The following is a 20,337-nucleotide window of genomic DNA, read 5'->3' on the forward strand; positions in this document are numbered from 1 at the left end:
TCCACAGCTAATTATTGCTGTCTGCAGCTGACTGTGACAAGCAGGTTGTGAGACAATAGCTCCCTTTTAATTGAACAGTCAGAGCGACAAAGCTAAAATATTCTTATATTCAAAAAGTATCAGCAATCAAACACCACCTGCTGTTCTCACATTGTATTCACATGTGTGCTAAGCAAGTACAATGGCTGTCACTTTGAATTACTAGGTTTGAACATCTTCATACACAAAGTACTGAACAAGGAAAAGTGGTGCCAGATCCTTGATTTTCAGAAACCACCAGTCTGATTTTTCAGAAGTATTTACTCCAGACTCTGAAGGCTTCTTCATGCTTCCTGAGTTGTTGCATGTACAAATGCAAACATCAATTCTGCCTTCTGTATGCACACACAAAAATTATTGAAGCAGCCAGATCGGTGTCAGTCACATAAAATCTGTGCCACACATTTCAAAGATATTTGAATAAAATAAGTTTTTAACATTTCCCCGTGAGAAGAAACTTAGCTTCAAAGATGCAGCCTGCCTCACTTTCTAGAAGTTAAATTCAGTGGTTCACTGTATGCAGAGGTACGCACAACCACAGACACAGACTGTGACTCCAGAAGTTCATGTTCTGCAGGACCCAGACCCAATTAGCATCTTTTCCCCTCCTGTGCAGCACACATCTCCATTTTTTCTTTCGGTGGAAAACTGTGTTTGTTCAATTGTTCTCTAGTTTGTGTAGAACAGAGAATAAAGGTTAAGGTTTGTTTTTTGTTTGGAAACACTTGAAGCGGACTGCAGGGAGCCAGAATAATATCCCTCAGCAAGTAAAATGTTCTCTTGGCATTCATGACTGAAATTATTTCGTGGTTTGTTGTTGTTGTTTGTTTGCTTGTTTTTTAGAGGGAGACAGAAATGTCAGACAAGCAACATAGTAAGTACTACTTACTGTCACTTAAACACATCTTAAATGCCTTGAAGGCAGAAGATGTTAAATACAGACAACAACCCTTCTGTCACTTGGTGCTTACCTGGTGACTTCTGCAGCAGAGGTTGAGCAGCCCCTAGCCTCTGCTTTCCAACAAAGAGTATGTCAAGCTGTACGTACAGTCTTCCCTCTCTACTGAAAGAATAAGCCTGCATCCCTTCTGCTCCTCCATGAGCTAGTTACTTCTGGAAATCAGCAGTGTCTCCTCCTGAAACCAAGGAGCTGTAGTACCATCACACTGAGTTCAGGGCCCACTTCCTAAGTTCATGAGTGTGAGACACAGCCATGCACTGATGAGGTCAATGGAAATGCCTTATCCTTCGCAACTACGGGGAAACCTCTGCTGTTTCCATATTTCACACCTTAGATCTGTTTCCATAAAAAGCCAATCCCTTGGTGGCAGAAGAAACCCTTTGGTATGTGATAGAAGTTCAAAATTCAAATCATGTCACTTATTGCTGCCTTCTATTTCGAATTATAGATTAAACAGAACAAAACCTTCAAAATAACGGCAGGGTATGGGAAATGCAAACTTTGATAATGTAGAAAAGTGACAACAGGTCAAGCCACATGCTTTGAAGAAAGTACTTGACAGATGAGAATTAATGTCCACAGCAAGACTACCCCAGAAGGGGCAGCTTTGTGTTGAATTTTTAAATATAGAAAAAATATCAGCAGAAGTATCTTCAGGCCTTTCCAGAGCATAACAAAGCTAGCTGAATTGGCTGCACTCCTGAAAATCGCTGCAGTGTACTGACCAGGCGTAAAGTTGCCAAACTATTAGAATTAAATTTTTCCAGTGGGATCCTGCATATTTTCAAAGGCTACTTGAACTTAAAGCTCTCAAACCTGAAAACAAATACGTTGACAACAAAACCAGCCTTTGAAAGCTAAGATGTATACCATGAGCATACACAGTACCTTAATATTATTTTCTAAAAATGCTGTCAAATATTTTCTCAATCTTCCCTGAAGCTAGTAACCACCACTTTCAATACGTTGGTTAAACCAGAGAAGTCAGTTGGCACATTCCCCCTTCTCTCAAGTTGAGCGTCTACCATCCTCAGCTAGAAGGTGTCTGTCTTCAGGCTTGGGTATTACCAGACCTGGGAGGTGCAGGAGGACAGACCAGATGCCCAAACAGGCTGATGCACAACGACCATGCCCTTTCTTATGTTCTTTTCCACAGTTACGGACCATGTGCTGTACATAAGGTCATTGTGGGAGGTTTATCTTTTACTGACTTATCTTTTACAGAAGGTATTTTTTGGGCAATGACAGAGGCTGGACATTTTGGTAAATCCGGAATAGATTATATAATATAAAATCAGTATCCATGCATCTCTCAGGTACTTCAGTTTGCTATGCCAAATCTCTGCACAAGCTTCAATGCAAGTGGAAAAAAGCTGACAGTCTTTGTCCTTTGTGACAAGGGGGAAAAAAAGAAACAGCAAAAGGGATGATTTTAATAGCCTAATTCTGGTACTGACTGCCAAACCTTAGAGCGCCTGATGAGAGCATGCAGACTGTCTGCTGAAGAACAACAAGTGAGTAAGAATCAGCAACAGCTCTTTTTTCCCCTCACCTTTTATATATCTTGCTTTGTCTCTGGTAAAGCTGGGTCAGACTCCAGCCAACAAAAGGCCAGTGAGCTCAGCCCTAGCCCCTCTCAACTACCTATTTTTATTTTCTCTCTCTCACCTCACCACTTCCAAACAAGAAAGGAAAGTTATTACCTTCTTTAAACTGGTGTGGCCAGCTGACAAATACAGGTATGTCAGAAGGTAGCTAGGTGTAGGAAGGCAGAGGAGGCTGAGAAAAAGCACAAAACTAACCATACGGGGCCACAAGACACAGTTAAGGCAAAAGCTACATTCAATATTTTACATTTGAAATGTTGCCCTCCTTTGAAATAATTTAGAATCTTTTAAACCTCTTGTCCTAGAAACTCAGACAAGCTGCAGTACAAGAAAACAGACCAAGCTTATACATGAACTTTGGCTATTTAAGGTTGCAGAGCAAGAGGATCCTGGTAACACTTGTAATTCTTAGCCTCTTTATTCTGTTAATCTTTCTTTTCTTCTCTGACTCCTTGGCAATGACTGTGGTGGCTACTGTTCACACAGGCCACAGAGTCTCTTCTCCACTGCCCACAACTTTGCACTGACTTTCCTTTTGCTGCTTTGAAAGGACTGAGCAAGCAGGGACATGGAATAAACTTCCCTATGTTCAATATCACTATGTAGGTCCTGTAAGTTCACCCTTTCAGTGTCTCTTTTTGTTGTTTTGAATACAGATATTGGTGATTCCGGTCTGCTGAGCTGCACCCCTGGGGCTCCTCTGTATCTGCCATGATGTCTGCCTGGCTCCTGCCAGCATTACCCCCGCTGGGAATCTTCCCCACACAGATCCCACCTTCCCCTCAGCCATCCTTGACCAAGTGACCTCGGAGGCCTCCTAGAGGGACATCAGAGAATGGAAGAAGAAGTAACACTGGGGATACAGTCCCAGCCTATACAAGTGACCCAATGTGTAAGAGAATTTGTGCCACGTGCAGTTGAAGGACACAAAGTGGGGCAAAGCCCTGCTTTTCCCAACAACCTTCTCCTTGCTTGAATGAGAAATGGCCATGACTCTGAATGCAGAATTGAGTGTTAAAACATGAGCTCTCCTCCATGCTGTACATGTCGGAGAGGAGAGTTTCAACAGGAGATGTGGGGACAATATTTGCAGACCTTCTGCCTCGTTCACACCACCCTTCTCTTTCTATGAGACATCATTGCACTCTCTAGCCCCTGATTTTGGCCTAAGAAGGATAAATGATCCTGTCAGGACAGGGAAAATGTGAAAAGGGCAGTGAAGCTCATACAGTGGAAGATTAAGAACTCTTATTTTAGTCTGACATATTATCTCTATCACTCCATTCCCTGCCCCATCCTTCCACACTTAAATTCTTTGTTCCCTGTCCCCAGTCATTTACCATGGTTATTACACATAAAATTTCCCTGTCTCCACTCCTAATTTGAATAGCTACAAGCATTGGTAGGTCACCTAGGAATGAAAAAAACAGTTTTAAACAAGACAAAGAGAACTGCCATGGATCGCTGATGCAAGTTTCTGAAAGGTAACCCAGGTCTACATACCACATTTTGAGCACTAGGAAAAGTCACCCTGAAAACAAAAAGCTGTTTGGCACAGCTGCAGCAGAGCAGGTGCTGTACTGAAAACCTTATACCATTTCATGGCATGTTTTATCAATATTTGCATTTCTACACATCATTTCTCACATACTTCTCATTTCTACACATAATACTCACTCTTCCCAGTTCTTTGTCTTCAAGTGCCAGCACCCCAGTACTTTCTGTAAAGAGTTTTACTTTGACAACAGGCCGAGGGTGAGTAGTGGTGAAATCTCCTTGAGTTCCCCATCTGCAATAAATAAAAGAACAGAATTTAACTGGGGTAGAGGACAGGCCTGAGAGTGAGAGGACTGTAATCTGACTGTACAGAATATTTATTAACGCACTCCTAGGATTTAATTGCCAAACTTTTGAGGGGAGAGGGCACGAAAATACATTTTTGAGCATCAAAGATTAAGTATCTACATGGGAAAATTGGCTTTTCTCTGTGATAAGACAAATCAGGGTTTTTCTATATGACTTTAGTCACTCAAAAATTAGCAATAAATTTTTAATGGCAAAACCCAAAGGACTGAAATTATAGACTCGTAGCAAAACCAGAACCAATCAAGAAAGCAAAGGAGGAGGAAGGGAGAAGGGGAGAAAGGGGGAAAGGGAACAGAAATAATTATTTCTTTTAAATATATTATTAGGTTCACTATCTTGTGCATACAAATCATATTAATTCAGCAAGGAATTGTCTCAATTCTAAAAAAAGTACATGTTTAACTTTAGATGAATATACTATGCAGAAAGTAAGAGAATGAAACAGTGATAAAATTCTGTTTCATGAGAGGTTATAGCTTAATATAAGCATATAGGAAAAATGGAAACACAAATGCAAAAACTGGAGAAAATTGTCATTTATCAGAGTGACTGCAAGACAGTTACTGCCACAAGGCTTCATGCTTGTAGAGAAGCTAAATTAGGCAGACAAAATTCTAGCTGTTAATCTCTTATCTCAGTTAAGGCACTTGCTTTGTCAGCCTTTTCCCCCCACCATGTGCCAGTGGTCAAAACAAAGGAAAGTTATATGAACTAGATTGCAACTTCCTCTGACAAGTTATTCTATTTTCCTATTCCATTTTCCTAACAATTGCATGGTACTCATTGCATTGGTGATACTGATTCTGATTATGCTACTAGGCACAAAAAAAAAAATGCAAAAAACAAGCACAGCTTCAGTTTCACTTAATTTTTTCTACTACTTGACACATTACGATCAGCAGAAACCAACTAAATAAAACAGGTGACCTTAAAAGTATGTTCTATAAAAGGACATATGACACAAGCTAAAATCCCAGAGGGCCTCATTCACACAAAGCAATTATTTTTATTTTAATTTCAAGAATAATTTACACAGTCTCTCCATTCTTGGAAAATGAACAACAATAGTAATGCTCCAGGAAATGGATCTGATAGATAAAAGAAAAGCTTTCAACTAATATGAGTTACAGACTTCAAGAAAAAGTCTAGAAAGTAATATGTAACCAAAACCAAAAAGCTTTAAAAAAGTGTTGGCTCTGTATAAACCAGTCCTACAGGTTGGATGAATATGTGCCAGACTACAAAAGAGAGAGGTTCACTGAAAATTATCAGATCTTATGTTGCCACCTATCTTCTTTGCTTTGTCTGGATTAGATAGAGGTTTGCTCTCTCTGTCTGCCATGGACATAGCCTTAGCCTCAGCCAAAGTGGTAATTGAAACAGGGACTCTGACAAGAAATTACTTTCCTGAGAGGGAGAAAACCTGTTTTGTGAACTGACGATAGACGCTACAGCCGCAGGACAAGCCAATGTCTGGCACTGCTGCTTCCCAGTGGCAGTCCCAGGGGTAGGTTCTGTCACAACACAAAAATTAGATTTCCAAGGAGAAAGCGTCTTCATAAAAGACAAGATAGTTGTATCTTTGGTCTCCCCCAGATCCCACTATCCAGGAAGAATGCTGCCTTGCAGTCACAAAGGCAAGATAGTTGTATCTTTGGTCTCCCCCAGATCCCACTATCCAGGAAGAATGCTGCCTTGCAGTCACAAAGGCACTCTGTCTTGGGCACCAGGATGTATTTGTCCCTGAGCTTCAAGAAGCCTTGAACTGTGTACACTGAAACACATAGGATCACCCAAATAATCCAGAGAAACTCCTATTAAAATAGCAAAACAAAAGCCTCTCCACAAAAAGAGAGCCAGTATTAACTCACAGACAGAAGAAAATAAATCAGAAGTCATCACGCTGGCTAAAGGGAAGAGACCCAGCCTGCTCAAGGAAGAGACCATCACTGGGGCCAGCTCAGCTTCTGCCAGCTGAGCACCAGGTACACACTGGACCATGGGTTCTGGACACCCAAGTAGGTGGCTTCAGGACCTCCCCAGAAAGTGGTACAGCTTCCTCTGGAGACACATGCCTAGGCTCCATTTCTGCAGGCCACAGCAGGAAGGGATGGGGCACACGTGAGCCCTGCCCAGGGAGCCTCACAGGATTTGCTGCTTTTCTAGTTTAGATACATGAGAGACTGATGTGGATGGGACTAATACTGTGTCATCCACCTGCTGCTGGTACTCATGTAGTACTAGAAATAATATTTAACATCAAATCTGAACAGTAGCCTTGACTGACATTTTTCTCCTACCCCTTGTTCTGTTTGCAGCAGTAAGTGAAAATTCTGGAAACAGGGACAGGACAAGACAAAATGGCCTCAAGTTGTGTCAAGGAAGGTTTAGATTGAATATTAGGAAAAGTTTCTTCACCGAAAGGGTTGTCAGGCACTGGAACAGGCTGCCCAGGGATGTGGTTAAGTCACCATCCCTGGAGGTGTTTAAAAGACATGCAGACATGGTGCTTAGGGACATGGTTTAGAAGTGGACTTGGCAGTGTTAGGTTAACAGCTGGACTTGATGATAAAGTTATTTTCAAATCAAAACAATTCTATGATTCTGTGATTATTTCCCTTTGTATAAATATTTTTTTCTGCTTTCACCTACTAATTTTCTTCACAATAGAAACTGCAATGATTCAATGTTTGATCATGTTCAACCATAAGCCCCAGTCTTTTCACCATATTTACACTGCTGTCAGAGATACATGGGCTGACACCATAATTAGTGACAAAGTCCTTTGCCAGAGATGATTTCCCTTCACTGCAAAAGCACCCACTACCAACAAGGAGGTAGATGTTTATTTCAGGTAAAGATTTATCACTGTGTCACAGAGCTCACTCTAAGCAAATTTATTTTTCTGTTTCATTTTGGAACATATTCCATATACTGGAAATGGCAGCAATTTTCTCTCTCAGGTTTTCCACTCTAATCAGAGTCTCTGCTAGTCAAAACTTTTCTTCATGAGCTCCTAGATCTCCAGTCCTACATGGGAGTGAATGTTATAAAATTTATTATTCTAAGCAAACATCTAGAGATTTTATTTTAACACTATTTATTGGAACATTTTCTTTCTGAAAAAATACCAAGTCTACCGCATTCCATCAGGAATTTATTTTCCACAGCAATTAGGAATTATACTTTTTACCTTATTGAAACCAATGCCAGAGTGTATTGGTCTCTTCATGCCTCCTTTATCAATCTAGTACATAGATCTACCTCAATGGATTTCTTAATTCCTCATTAAATCACCTTAAGAGGTCTTCTGAAAGAGTTTTCTTATCTCCTATCCATACAGGGATGTGCCACAGTGCTGGAATGATCAATAGGACCCATCAAAACCATTTTGTTATGCAGCCGACTGCTCCACAGGGATAAGAGATTTACCAGCACTTTATCTTTGCACATCTTGGAGCTGGACTGGAAATACAATTTCAGGTCACTGTAACATCTTTGTGTCTCAACTAGTTCAGGAATCTATACCACCTTCACTGTTTCTACTTTTTTTAGAAACATACTTTAACTGTAGAAAGCTAGATATCTATAATCTTCAGGTTAGAAATCATACAGTGCAAGTTGTGAGATGTAAGGCCAGGAAACAAAAAGACAGACAAGGCTTAGCACGTCCCTGACACATCTGGCTACACTGATACTTTGATCTATTTCAAAACACCTTAAATCCAGGTCTGGCAATCATTCTGTTGTTAGTGAAGTGTTGTGTGAATGTGGAATTTATGAAGTGCTGCATATTACTAACTACAACTGCATATATACAGACAGAGAAAAAAATGTGAGAGAGCAATCAAGCTGCTGTACCAGCAGTGCAAGTTACCCCACAGCGATCTGACAATAAATCTTTAATTTGATGTGGAGGCTTCATTCAGCCAAACAAAAATAGAGTTAAATCCATACTTATCTGATTCTGGCTTTTTTAGTGAGACTCCCAAAGAGAGTATTGGTTGGTACTAATTGCTTCTTCACTAATAATTGGGCAGATATTGTAAGAATTTCCTTTTATGAGCACAGAAATACCCATCTATTTGGCAGTGACTGACACAAGGATGCTACACTAGGAATCGTGGCCTTAACACTAACAGCCCAAAGGCATGTTTATTTTCTGTCTTTTGCATGCCTTACAAAATAATATGAACATTCCAGCTTTCCTCTTTAATAAATGTTCTTGAAAAAGGATGTTGAATGGTTACTGGACAACCAACAGCACTCTATTATGCAGCATCAAGGATTTAGGATTTAATAGGGTAATGATTATTCCTTATATGTAACAGTAAAACCATTATTTTTTTTTCATATATATATTCTCCATGACACCCGTGGGATCTGGAATTCATGTTTGAAACCACAAGAGAAAGAGTTTCTATGTTTGTACCTTTCTGTAATGCTTAAAATGTGGTCTATGTTGCAAATATGTTTCTTGGGAAAAAAATAAACTACATTTTCTTACTTCTCCATTCGAAAATTACTCATTTATTTTGATGGAAGTATAAGGAGCATAATTTCCTCCATCAGAGCAAGTATATTAAACTGCAGCTCAAAGGCAATGCATAAAGAAAGCTCTGAACAAATCATAATGTCCCTTCACAGTAGAAGCACAAAAAAGCCCCACACTCAGGCAAACTAAACCATGAGTGTAGCCAAGTATCTTGGCCTTTCATCACTAATTTAATCTAATCTTTTTTATATCTTGACTCTTCTTCCCTCTGTCACCGTGACTTCATTATTTTATGCAGAAATCTTGCTGAGAACTACAGATTCATTGTTTTACAATCCCTAATACAGAAACACTGATATTTTGCATAAATATTGTCAAGGCTGTCAGCTAGTGAAGAAGCATCACAGTAATAATGGTTTTAACCCTGTAGCTGCATACACTATGTAGCCCAGCACTCAATTTCTGAGTGCACTGTCAAGTCTTTATCTAGCATAGTCACTCAGGAAAAGTGATTTTTTTGTTGTTTTTCCTGTGGATTCAGCAGCAAAATTAAAGGCTTTAAGGCTGGTTGTTCCAAAACATTGGCAACCCCTTCTTGGAACTGTGCTCTGAAAAACTGAAAGCTCAGAATTGGATCCTTACTTCAGCAACAGCAAGGATACAGCATTGTGATTGATATGCTACATTCTAAAGCCCCTGTACACAACTAGACTAATGTGAAAGGGAGAAAAGAATAATCTGATCATATGGTGTTTTTTCAGGGTTTGCTTTTGGTAAAAATAATAATTGTTTTAAATAAAGGTATTAACAGAGCTCAAAATAACTATTTATCACGGAGCTCAAAATGAGCTAGGCTCAATCATGTATTTATTTTTAAACATAAATCATTATTAATATCTGAATAAAATTATTTGGGAAAAAAGGGAATAAATTTTCTTTAAAGCAAGAAAATTTTTAATACAAAATAGAAACGAAAACCAGAAGAGGGGTGCAATGCATAAATAGCAACTAAATAAAAACACTGATCTAGGCTTTTTACACTGAAAATAAGAAAAGTGCACTCTAACACTACAGAATGGTATTATGACAAGTATTGTCATCACAAACATAAAATAGTATGAACAAATGATTACTTAGTCTTGCTTTGCCATCTCGCTTTCAATAGAGGCAACCAAGATAAGTCAGGGTGAAGATTTTCATGGGTATGCAACAAGACTGACATGCTGCCAGGGACTGGGAACCATTGCTACACATTGTGTGAAGAATTCGTGACAGGCATTAACTCCCATTTCCCACTGAGCTTCAAACCAGGTAGGGGCTGGTGATGGACACAAAGGCAAGACATGGTCATTTATGTTCTCAAAGTTTCTACATGCATATTTACTTTTCTTGAAAAAATAATTATGAATCCATCACAACATTCTTGAAGGTTGCAAATCCTATTTAATGTTTTTAGTATTTGTGCGACACTTTAAACATTCAAAATGTTGTGCAAGTGTTGATAAACTGACAGTACTTTGATGAAGCAGGTAGATGGTGTCATCTCAGTCTAAAGATGCGGGGAAACAATTCACAAAATAGATTGACCTATCTGAGCCTGCACAATCTATCAGGGAAGACTCAGTATTCCATCTGGCATCACACCACTTCTCTTTTATTCTGAAACCCCTTTTTACTCTTCTTTCTGACTCCTACTGTTCTTATCAGCTGTCCACATCATTCTGCCTTTGTTTCTGCTGTCCTCCTACTCTCAATCTGCTGATACTGCTTTCAAGTAGGCACACGAACCTGTAGACTTATACCTTATTTGCTAAGTGGTTATTAAGAAATTTCATTTTATTTTCTTCATCTATTCAGTGGTCTATTATGTATTCTTAATTTAATGGGCCTCTTGACACATCTGAGGATCAAGGCACATCCTAACACAGTGACAGCAAAGAAGAGTCTGCCCCTGGTTTTGTCAGTGTCATGAGCATTTGAGTTGTACAAAGAATTCTTAACCTGAATAGGGCTCAAAAGCAAAAATTGCTTTCTTTTAAACCCTTTTCCTCAACCTTTCTATTCACCCAAACAGCAAACCAAAAATAAATAAAAGCATAAAATTTGTTCCAATTCAAACACTGCATCTAGTCAGATGTTTAGAAATTATTTTCAATGTATCTGTATTGAATTGCTTAGAACAAATATGAGCAAATTTTTGAAATATCATTTCAAACCAAGATACAAGAATGGTATATTTTGAAAATTTAAAATGGGGCATTCTGATCTTATCAACACTTAACAGTAATCAAACGGAATTATTTTCACATCAATTATCGCCCAAAAACAATTGAAGCTGCAATTCAGTTTTCCAAAGATGAGGCAGATGCAGACCTCTTTGAATGATGGATTTCAAATCCACTCTACCCGAGTATTCCTGAGGGAGACTGGAAGTAAAATTTAAGGCAATCCTTCCCAAACCCACCTTTTTTTTTGACAGATCTCCGTCCCCCTACTTGGATACTTCAATGCTGCCTTTGCCTTCACTTTGAGCCAACCAGAGACCACATAGCTATATTAGTATTAGGCTTAGCCTGATCCAAAACATTTTTCTTCTAAGCAGGATTTAATTGATTTTGGCTCAACACTGCAGAATTCATAGCCAAATGCCTTCCAGTCTGAAGCTGGATCACACATCAGTAGATACTTTAGTGCAATGTTAGAGAACGCAAACAGATATATCATGTACATTAAGCAGCATGTACAGAGTCTTTCTCCAAGCCCTGATTGTTATGGTGAAAGGGATACGTGGTGGGTTAACCCTGGCTGGACACCATGTGCCCATCAAAGCTGCTCTATCACTCACCTCTTCAGCTGGACAGGGGAGAGAAATAATAACAAAAAGCTCATGGGTAGAGATAAGGACAGGGAGAGATCACTCATTACTGTTGCAGGCAAAACAGACTCAACTTGGGGAAATTAGTTTAATTTATTACCAATCAAATCAGAGTAGGGTAATGAGAAAAAAACCCTATATCCTAAAAACACCCTTCCTCACCCTTCCCTTCTTCTCAGGCTCAACTTCACTCCTGATTTCTCTGCCTCCTCCCTTCCTGCAGTGCAAGGGGACAGGGAATGGGGGTTGTGGTCAGTTCATCAAACGTCTCTGCTGCACCTTCCTCCTCAGGGCGAGGACTCCTCACACTCTTCTCCCACTCCAGTGTAGGGTCCCTCCCATAGGAGACAGTCCTCCACAAACTTCTTCAACGTGGGTCCTTCCCACGGGCTGCAGTTCTTCACAAACTGCTCCACTGTGGGTCCCTTCCACAGGGTGCAGTCCTTCAGGAACAGAGTGCTCCAGTGTGGGTTTCCCACAAGGTCACAATTCCTGCGAGCAAACCTGCTCCACCCTGGGCTCCTCTCTCCACAGGGCCACAGGTCCTGCCAGAAGCCTGCTCCAGCATGGGCTTCGCACAGGGTCACAGCCTCCTTCAGGCATCCACCTGCTCCGGCGTGGGGTCCTCCATGCGCTGCAGCTGGATCTCTTGCTCCATGGTGGACGCCCATGGGCTGCAGGGGGACAGCCAGCCTCACCATGGGCTGCACCACAGGCCACAGGGGAATCTCTGCTCCAGCACTTGGTGCACCTCCTGCCCCTCCTTCTGACTACTGACCACAGAGAAAAGAGGGCAGGCACTGGCAGTTTCCCACTTATATATGGAGCATGGTGTTCATGGTATGGAATACTTCTGTTGGCCAGCCTGGGTGAGCTGTGCTGGCTCTGCTCCTCCCCAGCGCTATCCTGCATCTGCCGCTGGGCAGCTGGAAATTCCTTCATCCCCTTTGCAATAGCCAAGATATCAATGAATTCTTATATTCTTTTCATATCAAATCCAAAACACTGGAAAGCTACTTGAAGAAAATGTTAACTTTATCCCAGGGTGAAAAGTTTCTAACTGCCTGAAGAAAATTAACTCAATTTTAGTCAAACCAGCACACGCCCCTTGCTACCAAAACCTTACCATGCAAACCCACTACAGTATGACAGTGGGGCATGCATTTTCAAGCCTCAAGGTTTCCCAAATGCACTATGAAATAAAACTGGTATCAGTCTTGCAAGAGACATGTCATCATACATTGTAAAATAAGAACATCACCCCAAAACAGATGTTCTTGCCAGGAGTGACAGTAGATGAGGAGGGTTAATATCCCAACTCTGAACAGAGAACCTATTAATCATAAAACCCTCGTGCCACTGGTTTTCTGCCAGTGCCCCAAAGCCACAGTCTTCAGAAGTGCAAACATCACATCAGGGCAGAAATCCCGGTTGCTTTCAGTCAATGATTAGCATGCTGAGCACAGAGGAGAAAGGAGAACAACCAGGATTTAGCCAGAACAATCAAAAAGATTAAGGTGATGAAAATTTAAAAGGATATGCCCTGGTGGCAGAAGGATTATGTTTATTACTAACTATCCAAATAGAGTAGAGATTACAATCACCTTTAATTATATCCTTCCTCCTCTCATCCCAATTTATTCCATGCCACACTTGTCTTGATCTGACAAGTCAGTATTCCCTTCTAACAGCAGTGGTTTTCACAAGTCCCTTAGGCAGACAGACTTATGAGAGAACAATCTGGGAGTTAATCATAGAATCACTGCAAAACTTAGGCTGGAAGGAACCTCTGGAGGTCATCTAGTTCAAACCCTGCTCAGTGTGTGTCCACTTAAAATCAAGTTGCTCAGATTATTACCCAGTCAAGTTTAAAATTTCTTTTAATATTAAGAGCTTGCTATGATTCATGCTTCTCTGCAATAACAAAGGTGGCAAATCTCTTAAGCAATGTAAAATAGTAATCAATGGCAGAACACAGCATAGAAACTTACTTATTTTAGAAAACCTGTATCTTTTTCTTGTAGCTACCATATTGCTCTTTATATTCGAGCTGATTAGGTATTATTTCTTTTCTTTAAAGGAGGAAGCAATTGATCAGGCATCAAGAATAATTGAATAAAATTGTCATGTACATTTTCACCTGAATCCATATTCCTTTTGTGAAACTCTTCCATAGTTAATCTAGAACATAGGCTGGGATAAATGTGCATTTTTTTCTTCTCCATCTTTTCCTTTGTGGAACCAAGAAAACATCAGATAATTTTGTACTCGCAATTTCTTTTTTTCCTATTCAAAGCCAGATACTGGACAGGCATACATGTTATTTGCTCATAGCATCCAATTTTTTGAAAGGTAATTTCTTCCATCCTGTTTTGTAAATTGCTCCAATCATGACAATCCAAAAAAGAAAGCTTTTCTGACACAGGACAATATGAAATCCATGATGGAATCTATACTTTAGAGATATAATGATGAATCTTAGAGCAAAGGATAATAATAAGTATGCAACTCAATCATACCTAGTTTATAAAAGCAGACACACTTTGTTTCCTGTTATGTCCCCACTGGCTTCCCTAAATTCCAAAATACTTATTAAAGGATTACGCTCACCTTCACTAAATTTTCTACATTGTCCACATTGACATAATTATGTCTGTAAGGCTTTAGCCTTTGAAATGGTCTTACTAATAATTCACAGAGGTTCTCTCACATTCAGCCTTGCTTTTGTAAATGTTGCATAAAATACATTTATGTTCTACAAAAATAAGTCTCGATGCTAAAAATAGGCTGAATATTTCTACTTTGTTATCTTCTGTGAGATCAACGCTGAATTTCACTGCACTTATCTGTAAGAAATGAATTCCAGAGTTTAAAGTCAAAAGAACAGGAGAAATCTATCAACTACAAGACATGGTTTAAGGAGTTAAATTCTAAAGATACTTTATACACAGAAGATATAATAGTAAGCATATGAACACCAAGCTAAGCATGGTTAGATCAGGCATTATGAAAGTGCAGTCTCATCCCCCTGTAAAAATCCAAAGTGCAAATATACTAATTTCAACAAAAAGAGCACCCAGATAAACAAATGAAACCCCCCCACAGCGTAAGGAGAGTTGGTCAGCTGGAATTAACGATGGGAGGATATTGGATAAAAATAACGTGAGCAGCATGTATTCTATTTGTACAGTCTTCACTCAACTTCCCTGCTTCCTCTGGTCAGATATTTTATCAGACATTCTTCACAAACTTCTAATACATAATATCTCATTTTATAAGGTTAGGCAATCACTGGGAGTAAAATATGATAAACTTATTTGTCTTGTTTACATGAAGAATATCCTAGCTCCTTTAAAATCTTCTCATCATGCAAGATATGATCTTTTTACTATGTCATAAATATATGACAAGAGAGTATCACTTGTAGTGATAAAAGATAGCGTATTCCTATCTCTTCTCTTTAGGCATGATTATACATATCCAAAATGTGACACTTTTAAGAAATTACATTATTTAATATTCAGAATGAATAAAAATCAACTATAAGAAAACATATGGAGAGCAGACTCCACAAGACTGAAAACTAATGCACATCAGTAACATTTGAAAAATGAAATTAGCACTAGATTTTGCAAGATGACCCCCTGTGGCACCACAGCAACAAAGTTATGCAAAGCTCCATGCAACTGAAGGGGTCCTCTGAAGCCTCTGCTGACTGATCTCTGGCAGAAAAGGTCACAGGCTATGTTGGAGGGATTTTCAGCAGGGCTAAAAGGCAGGAAACAGTTGGAAGGAATGAAGAAATATTTCACAGGCAGTAATAAAAAATGCATAGGGTTTGCATGTGAAACTGTATAACTAATTTGTTTGTAAAATTGCCCATGACTTAAGCTCAATTAAACTATATTGTTGTACGGCATTTGAATTTTAGAATGACCATTAGCTACTCAGTAACATACACACAGACAGTGCTTTATTTAGTTTGTTAAGGAAATGAAGCACTTCAATATAAACTCATAGCATTATTATTCAGAGAGAAGGCACACAGGTGTTAAAAATAATAAGAAACCAGAAGATATTTCTTACTGACCAACTGTCAGGATAAAACTGTGCTATCCTCTCTGTGACTCTGATTAGGTCTTTCCCTTTTAAGAAAGAGAATTGCTCCTAATTTCCTTGTTACTCTTGTGGAAGCATTCAGGGATTCAGGGGAATATTTAAATAAATATTCATTAAAATAATTGAAAAAATATTCAGCATTTTGGAATAGTGGATAAATCCTGAATTAAGGCTCCACTTGCTTCATGCTTCCATTAATGTCCATGCTAAAGTCACACCAACTTGCACTCCACTTTGAAGAATCTGTCCGAGTATCTCTTTTTCTCCTTTTCACTATCAAAGCTTTTCAAGCTTCTGACTAAGCAGTAGCATTGCACTGCATACACTGATGTTTCACAGATAAAAAAAACAGGTATAAATAATTCTTTATACTGCTTCTTTTCACAAACGTAGCTACCAGTTCAAAATTATAAACCAACTACAGAAAATGTATGTGACAAGCACATGATTTGGAGCTCTTGCTGGCAGTCTCCCACAGCAGGCTGGCGGTAATCATTCAGTTTTCATCACTGTCTCATTCGGCACTTAGTATGAAAGCATTGCTACCCTTTTCTAGCTGCACGTCCTATATAAAATCTGAAGTTATGTTCCCATTTATCTGGGATTTGTCAGTGCAAATATATTACTGCTAGTGATGTGAAGAGCTGAGCTGAACTACTGTTCTTGAGTCTTTTTTTTTCCCTATGATTTTTATGTTTTCTTCTCCAGCCTCATTGATTATTTTCCTTTGTATCAGAATGACAGTACCAAAAATTAACCCAGTATGGAGCCAGCTCCAGCAGCAGGTAAAGTAGGCAGTAGCCTAGGGCAGCCGACAGCTTGTTTTTCCTGGATCAGAAAAGCGATGGAGAGGTTGTGCTTGCCCAGCTGGTCACTGGCCTCTACTTAGCATGACTTTGCCCATTGCTGTCAAAGGACTGAGGGGGAAAGGAGGCATCTCTCTTCCCAGTAGTGGTAGCATTACTAACATTAACAGGAGGAGAGAACCTCTTCTCGCATCTCCTCTTTGCAGGAGAACATCCAACCCTTTGCCCAGTGACTGACCCCCACCATCACCCTGGCAAGTCCCTATCAGAAAACAGTGATGAGTGCTGGAAGAAGCAGGGGGGCAAGAGGGGGCAGGTGACTGCATGGAGCAAGGGTTGTGTTCATCAGAAAAGTAAGAAAGATCTTAGAAGGACTGGGCACAGGTTGGGATAGGAGAGAGAAAAGAGACAAACCTTAAGTCTTCTGAGACATGGGGATTCCCCCCTGCCTATGAAGTATTTCCTAGGCTCTCTTCTATCAGCGCAATTTTCTGGTTAGACTCTGCCAAGCCCTCTTAGTTACCGCTGCCACCCACCAAAAAAAAGCAATATTGCTACTGTCAGGAAAACCTGATTTGGCTCGAACAGAAAAATTAAACAGTGGAATAAAGGATCTCCCATTCCATAGGCAGCTGCCTGCATCTTCTTTACTGTTTGCCTGCGATTACCTAATTTCATGCTTGTCTAATTTAATACTCTCTTCCATTGCCTCAAACTACGTCTCCATATGCTCATAAACTGCATGTCTCTATATGCTCATAATCATACTGTGTGCCAATGTCTCATAATTACTCTTGCCAGAAATGAAACAACTCAGAAGAGCACAAGAACCATATAGGCTTTAGAGTTCCATCAGCCATGTCCCTTCAAATTACACTGCTTTGTAGGACAGCAGGTTCAGGGTGTCTCTCAATCATCCACTTTCTAAAAATGCATAATTTTTTTCCATACAAATCCATGTGAATTTGGTTTAGACAACATAACTTGTATGGAATAGCCTATAACCTGTCTTATTCCCATATTCTATTAACTCATACCTATTGAGCCTGAAATCCACTAAATCAGTTTACAATCTCAGAGCAGATCCTAACATTAGCCCTTTTCCTAGAAACACTCCAGTTGTTCTCCTGTTGACTCTATCAATTCCGGAAGTTCCTTTTCATAAATTTTCTACTTTGAAAGGCAGAAAAATCAACTAATCTGTTACTAACTTTTACGGTATGTATGTATACAACGTATACCTTCTGATTGGTTTTATAACCTCTACCTTAACCTGCAGCCCTTTGTGTGTAATAGGTAAACCATGAACTGACCATGGACCATCTCCAGCATGTTTTGCTCACCGTATCTGGAAACAGCTAGAGAGAAACAAAACCCTCAACATTTACAAACTTTTCTGGAAGGAGAATGAATGTGCCTGATATTCAATAATTTGTGTATTCTAGCTGATTTAGGTAGATTAGAAGACCTATACCAATGACATCAAGGGTTAATCAAACACTTAAAACAGAAGCTAACAAGTTCAAGGGTGAAGAAAAAGAGAGGCACACCATCAGGAGAAATGGGAACCTTGACTGTGACAGCTGGCAAAGGCTGGCGGCACTTGTTACAGGAAACAGTGTGAGAGCAACTCTTGAGTTTGAAGAGACAGCACAGTTTGGAGATGTGTTCTCCGTGAGAAAGCCTTGTGACTCTCACGGGACCCTGAGCCACCAGAGAATGCACCAACAGTTCCACAAATTAGGAGGTGATGTTGTATGCCCACTTATGACCTCGTTTCAATGCATGTATCTGTGTGTCTTTTACACCATCATTGCTTTTAGACGTTCCTCACATACTACATGCAAGCGATAAGACTGAGCATTCCTACGCCCTGGAGAAGGAACACAGCCAGGGACTGTGACAAGTGAATTTTACATCTTGTCCCACATACTTATGAGTTCTGCAAAGCTGTCTGAATATGTTACTGCAGTAGGCTGCTGGCTTACTTGCCAATGAAATTTGCTGCAACTAGGAGAAAGTCCACAAAATTAGATTGCCTCCTCCCAACCCCAGAAGAGACAGATAAAACTCTGTCCTTATAATTTTGTCTAACAGCAGTTCGTATTTGTGGTCTGAATGGAACAGAAACTACCACGCCAACTCTGTTGAAGATGTTTTCTTAGATACTGTAACAACTGCAATTTTTAAATTGTTTTTCACAAGGCACACTATGGTGCCAGTAAAACCCCAACTCGCTATCTGGAAAGTTATCTACAAAAGATTCCAAATGACATTTTAACAGAGAGAAAAGTGTCTGAAGTCAGCGTGTAAGGTCAAACAAATCAACCAAAAACCACACTTAATCTTCTTCCTCTCTGCCACTCTGAGTGGTTCAACTACAGATGGCATGATGTTTTCCCTCTCCAAGTCAGTTTGCTGACTGCTTCCCTCAAAATTAATTGAAAGAAGTGGATCCTATAATTTAAAAAGAAATAGCCTCAGCAGGTGAGTAAGCTTTGTCAAGATTGATTACTGAGTATTGATTTTCCACCAATTGTACAAGTTACACTCCACAAGGCCACCTGCACATTAACCTAGAATACATAAAATTACCTCAGGCTAACATCTATTGAGAAGTTTGTATTTTCAGAGGATGAAGGCAAGAACACAATGCTGCAGTCTCTAGCTCTCAATGGCACTTATTTGGACAGCATTAACACTTTGTACTTACTTTTCCATAAGTAACTATTACTTGTATTTTCATTTTTCAGAAAGTATTTAAGATAGCTACCCAGTAAAAAAAAAGCTTAATGTCACCTAGTACTAAACTGATAGTAAAAACTGTAAAGATACTTAGTTAGGTTATCCTATGATATGAAGGAAAGAGATGCTGGATGCAGCAACAGCAGAGCAGCTTACTGTGGCCTGGAAGCTTCTGCTTGGTCTGTCTGAAGCTTCTCACCCCCTTCGACTTCCATGGTGCAGTAGACAATTCGATTGGGAGCAACTGACTTTAAACCTTGTACCTCCATTATAACAATCTGAGGAAAAGAAAGCAAATAGTTTATCCTTCCGAAAACATTACACAGCACAGCTATTACAGTACCAAGCTCCACACTGGTTAAAAAAAAAAAAAAAAAGAAAAAAACAAGAAAAAAGTCCCCAAACCTCACTCATATTTTCACAGAGAAGAGTTTTGATTTTGCCTTCTTTTTCCACTTTCAACAACATATAGTAGGAATTGAAATTTTTCCTCTGTTTCTACTTGGACAACAACCAAAAATTCACTCCAAACATAATTTAAATGCTGTTGGTTGAATTGGAGACTAACGTCTAAATATAATTCTAAATCTTAATATGTGAGGAAATGTATCTTTTAAGCAGTCATCTAAGTAAGTATTTATAGAAGGAACAGGCTACTAAGTCAGGCTCTAAACAAGTAAGTACACTGATCACATCTTGAAAGGGTAACCCAGTGCTGTGACTCTGGAGGCTGCAACCCTTGAATCTCAGAAGCGACTTGGTGTTGGGCTGAGCAGGGGGCAGGTCAGAGCATCCCTATCAGCCTCTGTAATTTTTCCCCACTC

The 20,337-nt window shown here is 39.6% G+C and overlaps 1 protein-coding gene across 9 annotated transcripts in view; it reads right to left on the reverse strand.

Annotated features, from left to right (window-relative positions):
* The window catches only part of CADPS2 (calcium dependent secretion activator 2), a 308,892-nt gene that overhangs the window by 151,494 nt on the left and 137,061 nt on the right, over positions 1 to 20,337 (reverse strand). For all 9 annotated transcript variants that reach the window (XR_010469580.1, XM_065048851.1, XM_065048850.1 and 6 more), the window contains exons 6-7: positions 19,670 to 19,791; positions 4,285 to 4,396 (exon numbers count right to left, since the gene is read on the reverse strand). Coding sequence is in view for 8 of the 9 variants with exons in the window: in XM_065048851.1 (XP_064904923.1) it covers positions 4,285 to 4,396; positions 19,670 to 19,791 (234 nt within the window). In the remaining variant the exon portion in view is untranslated. The remainder of the gene's footprint in view (positions 1 to 4,284; positions 4,397 to 19,669; positions 19,792 to 20,337) is intronic.

Source organism: Columba livia, chromosome 1 (genome assembly GCF_036013475.1).
Source record: "Columba livia isolate bColLiv1 breed racing homer chromosome 1, bColLiv1.pat.W.v2, whole genome shotgun sequence".
Taxonomy (NCBI): Eukaryota; Metazoa; Chordata; class Aves; order Columbiformes; family Columbidae; genus Columba; species Columba livia.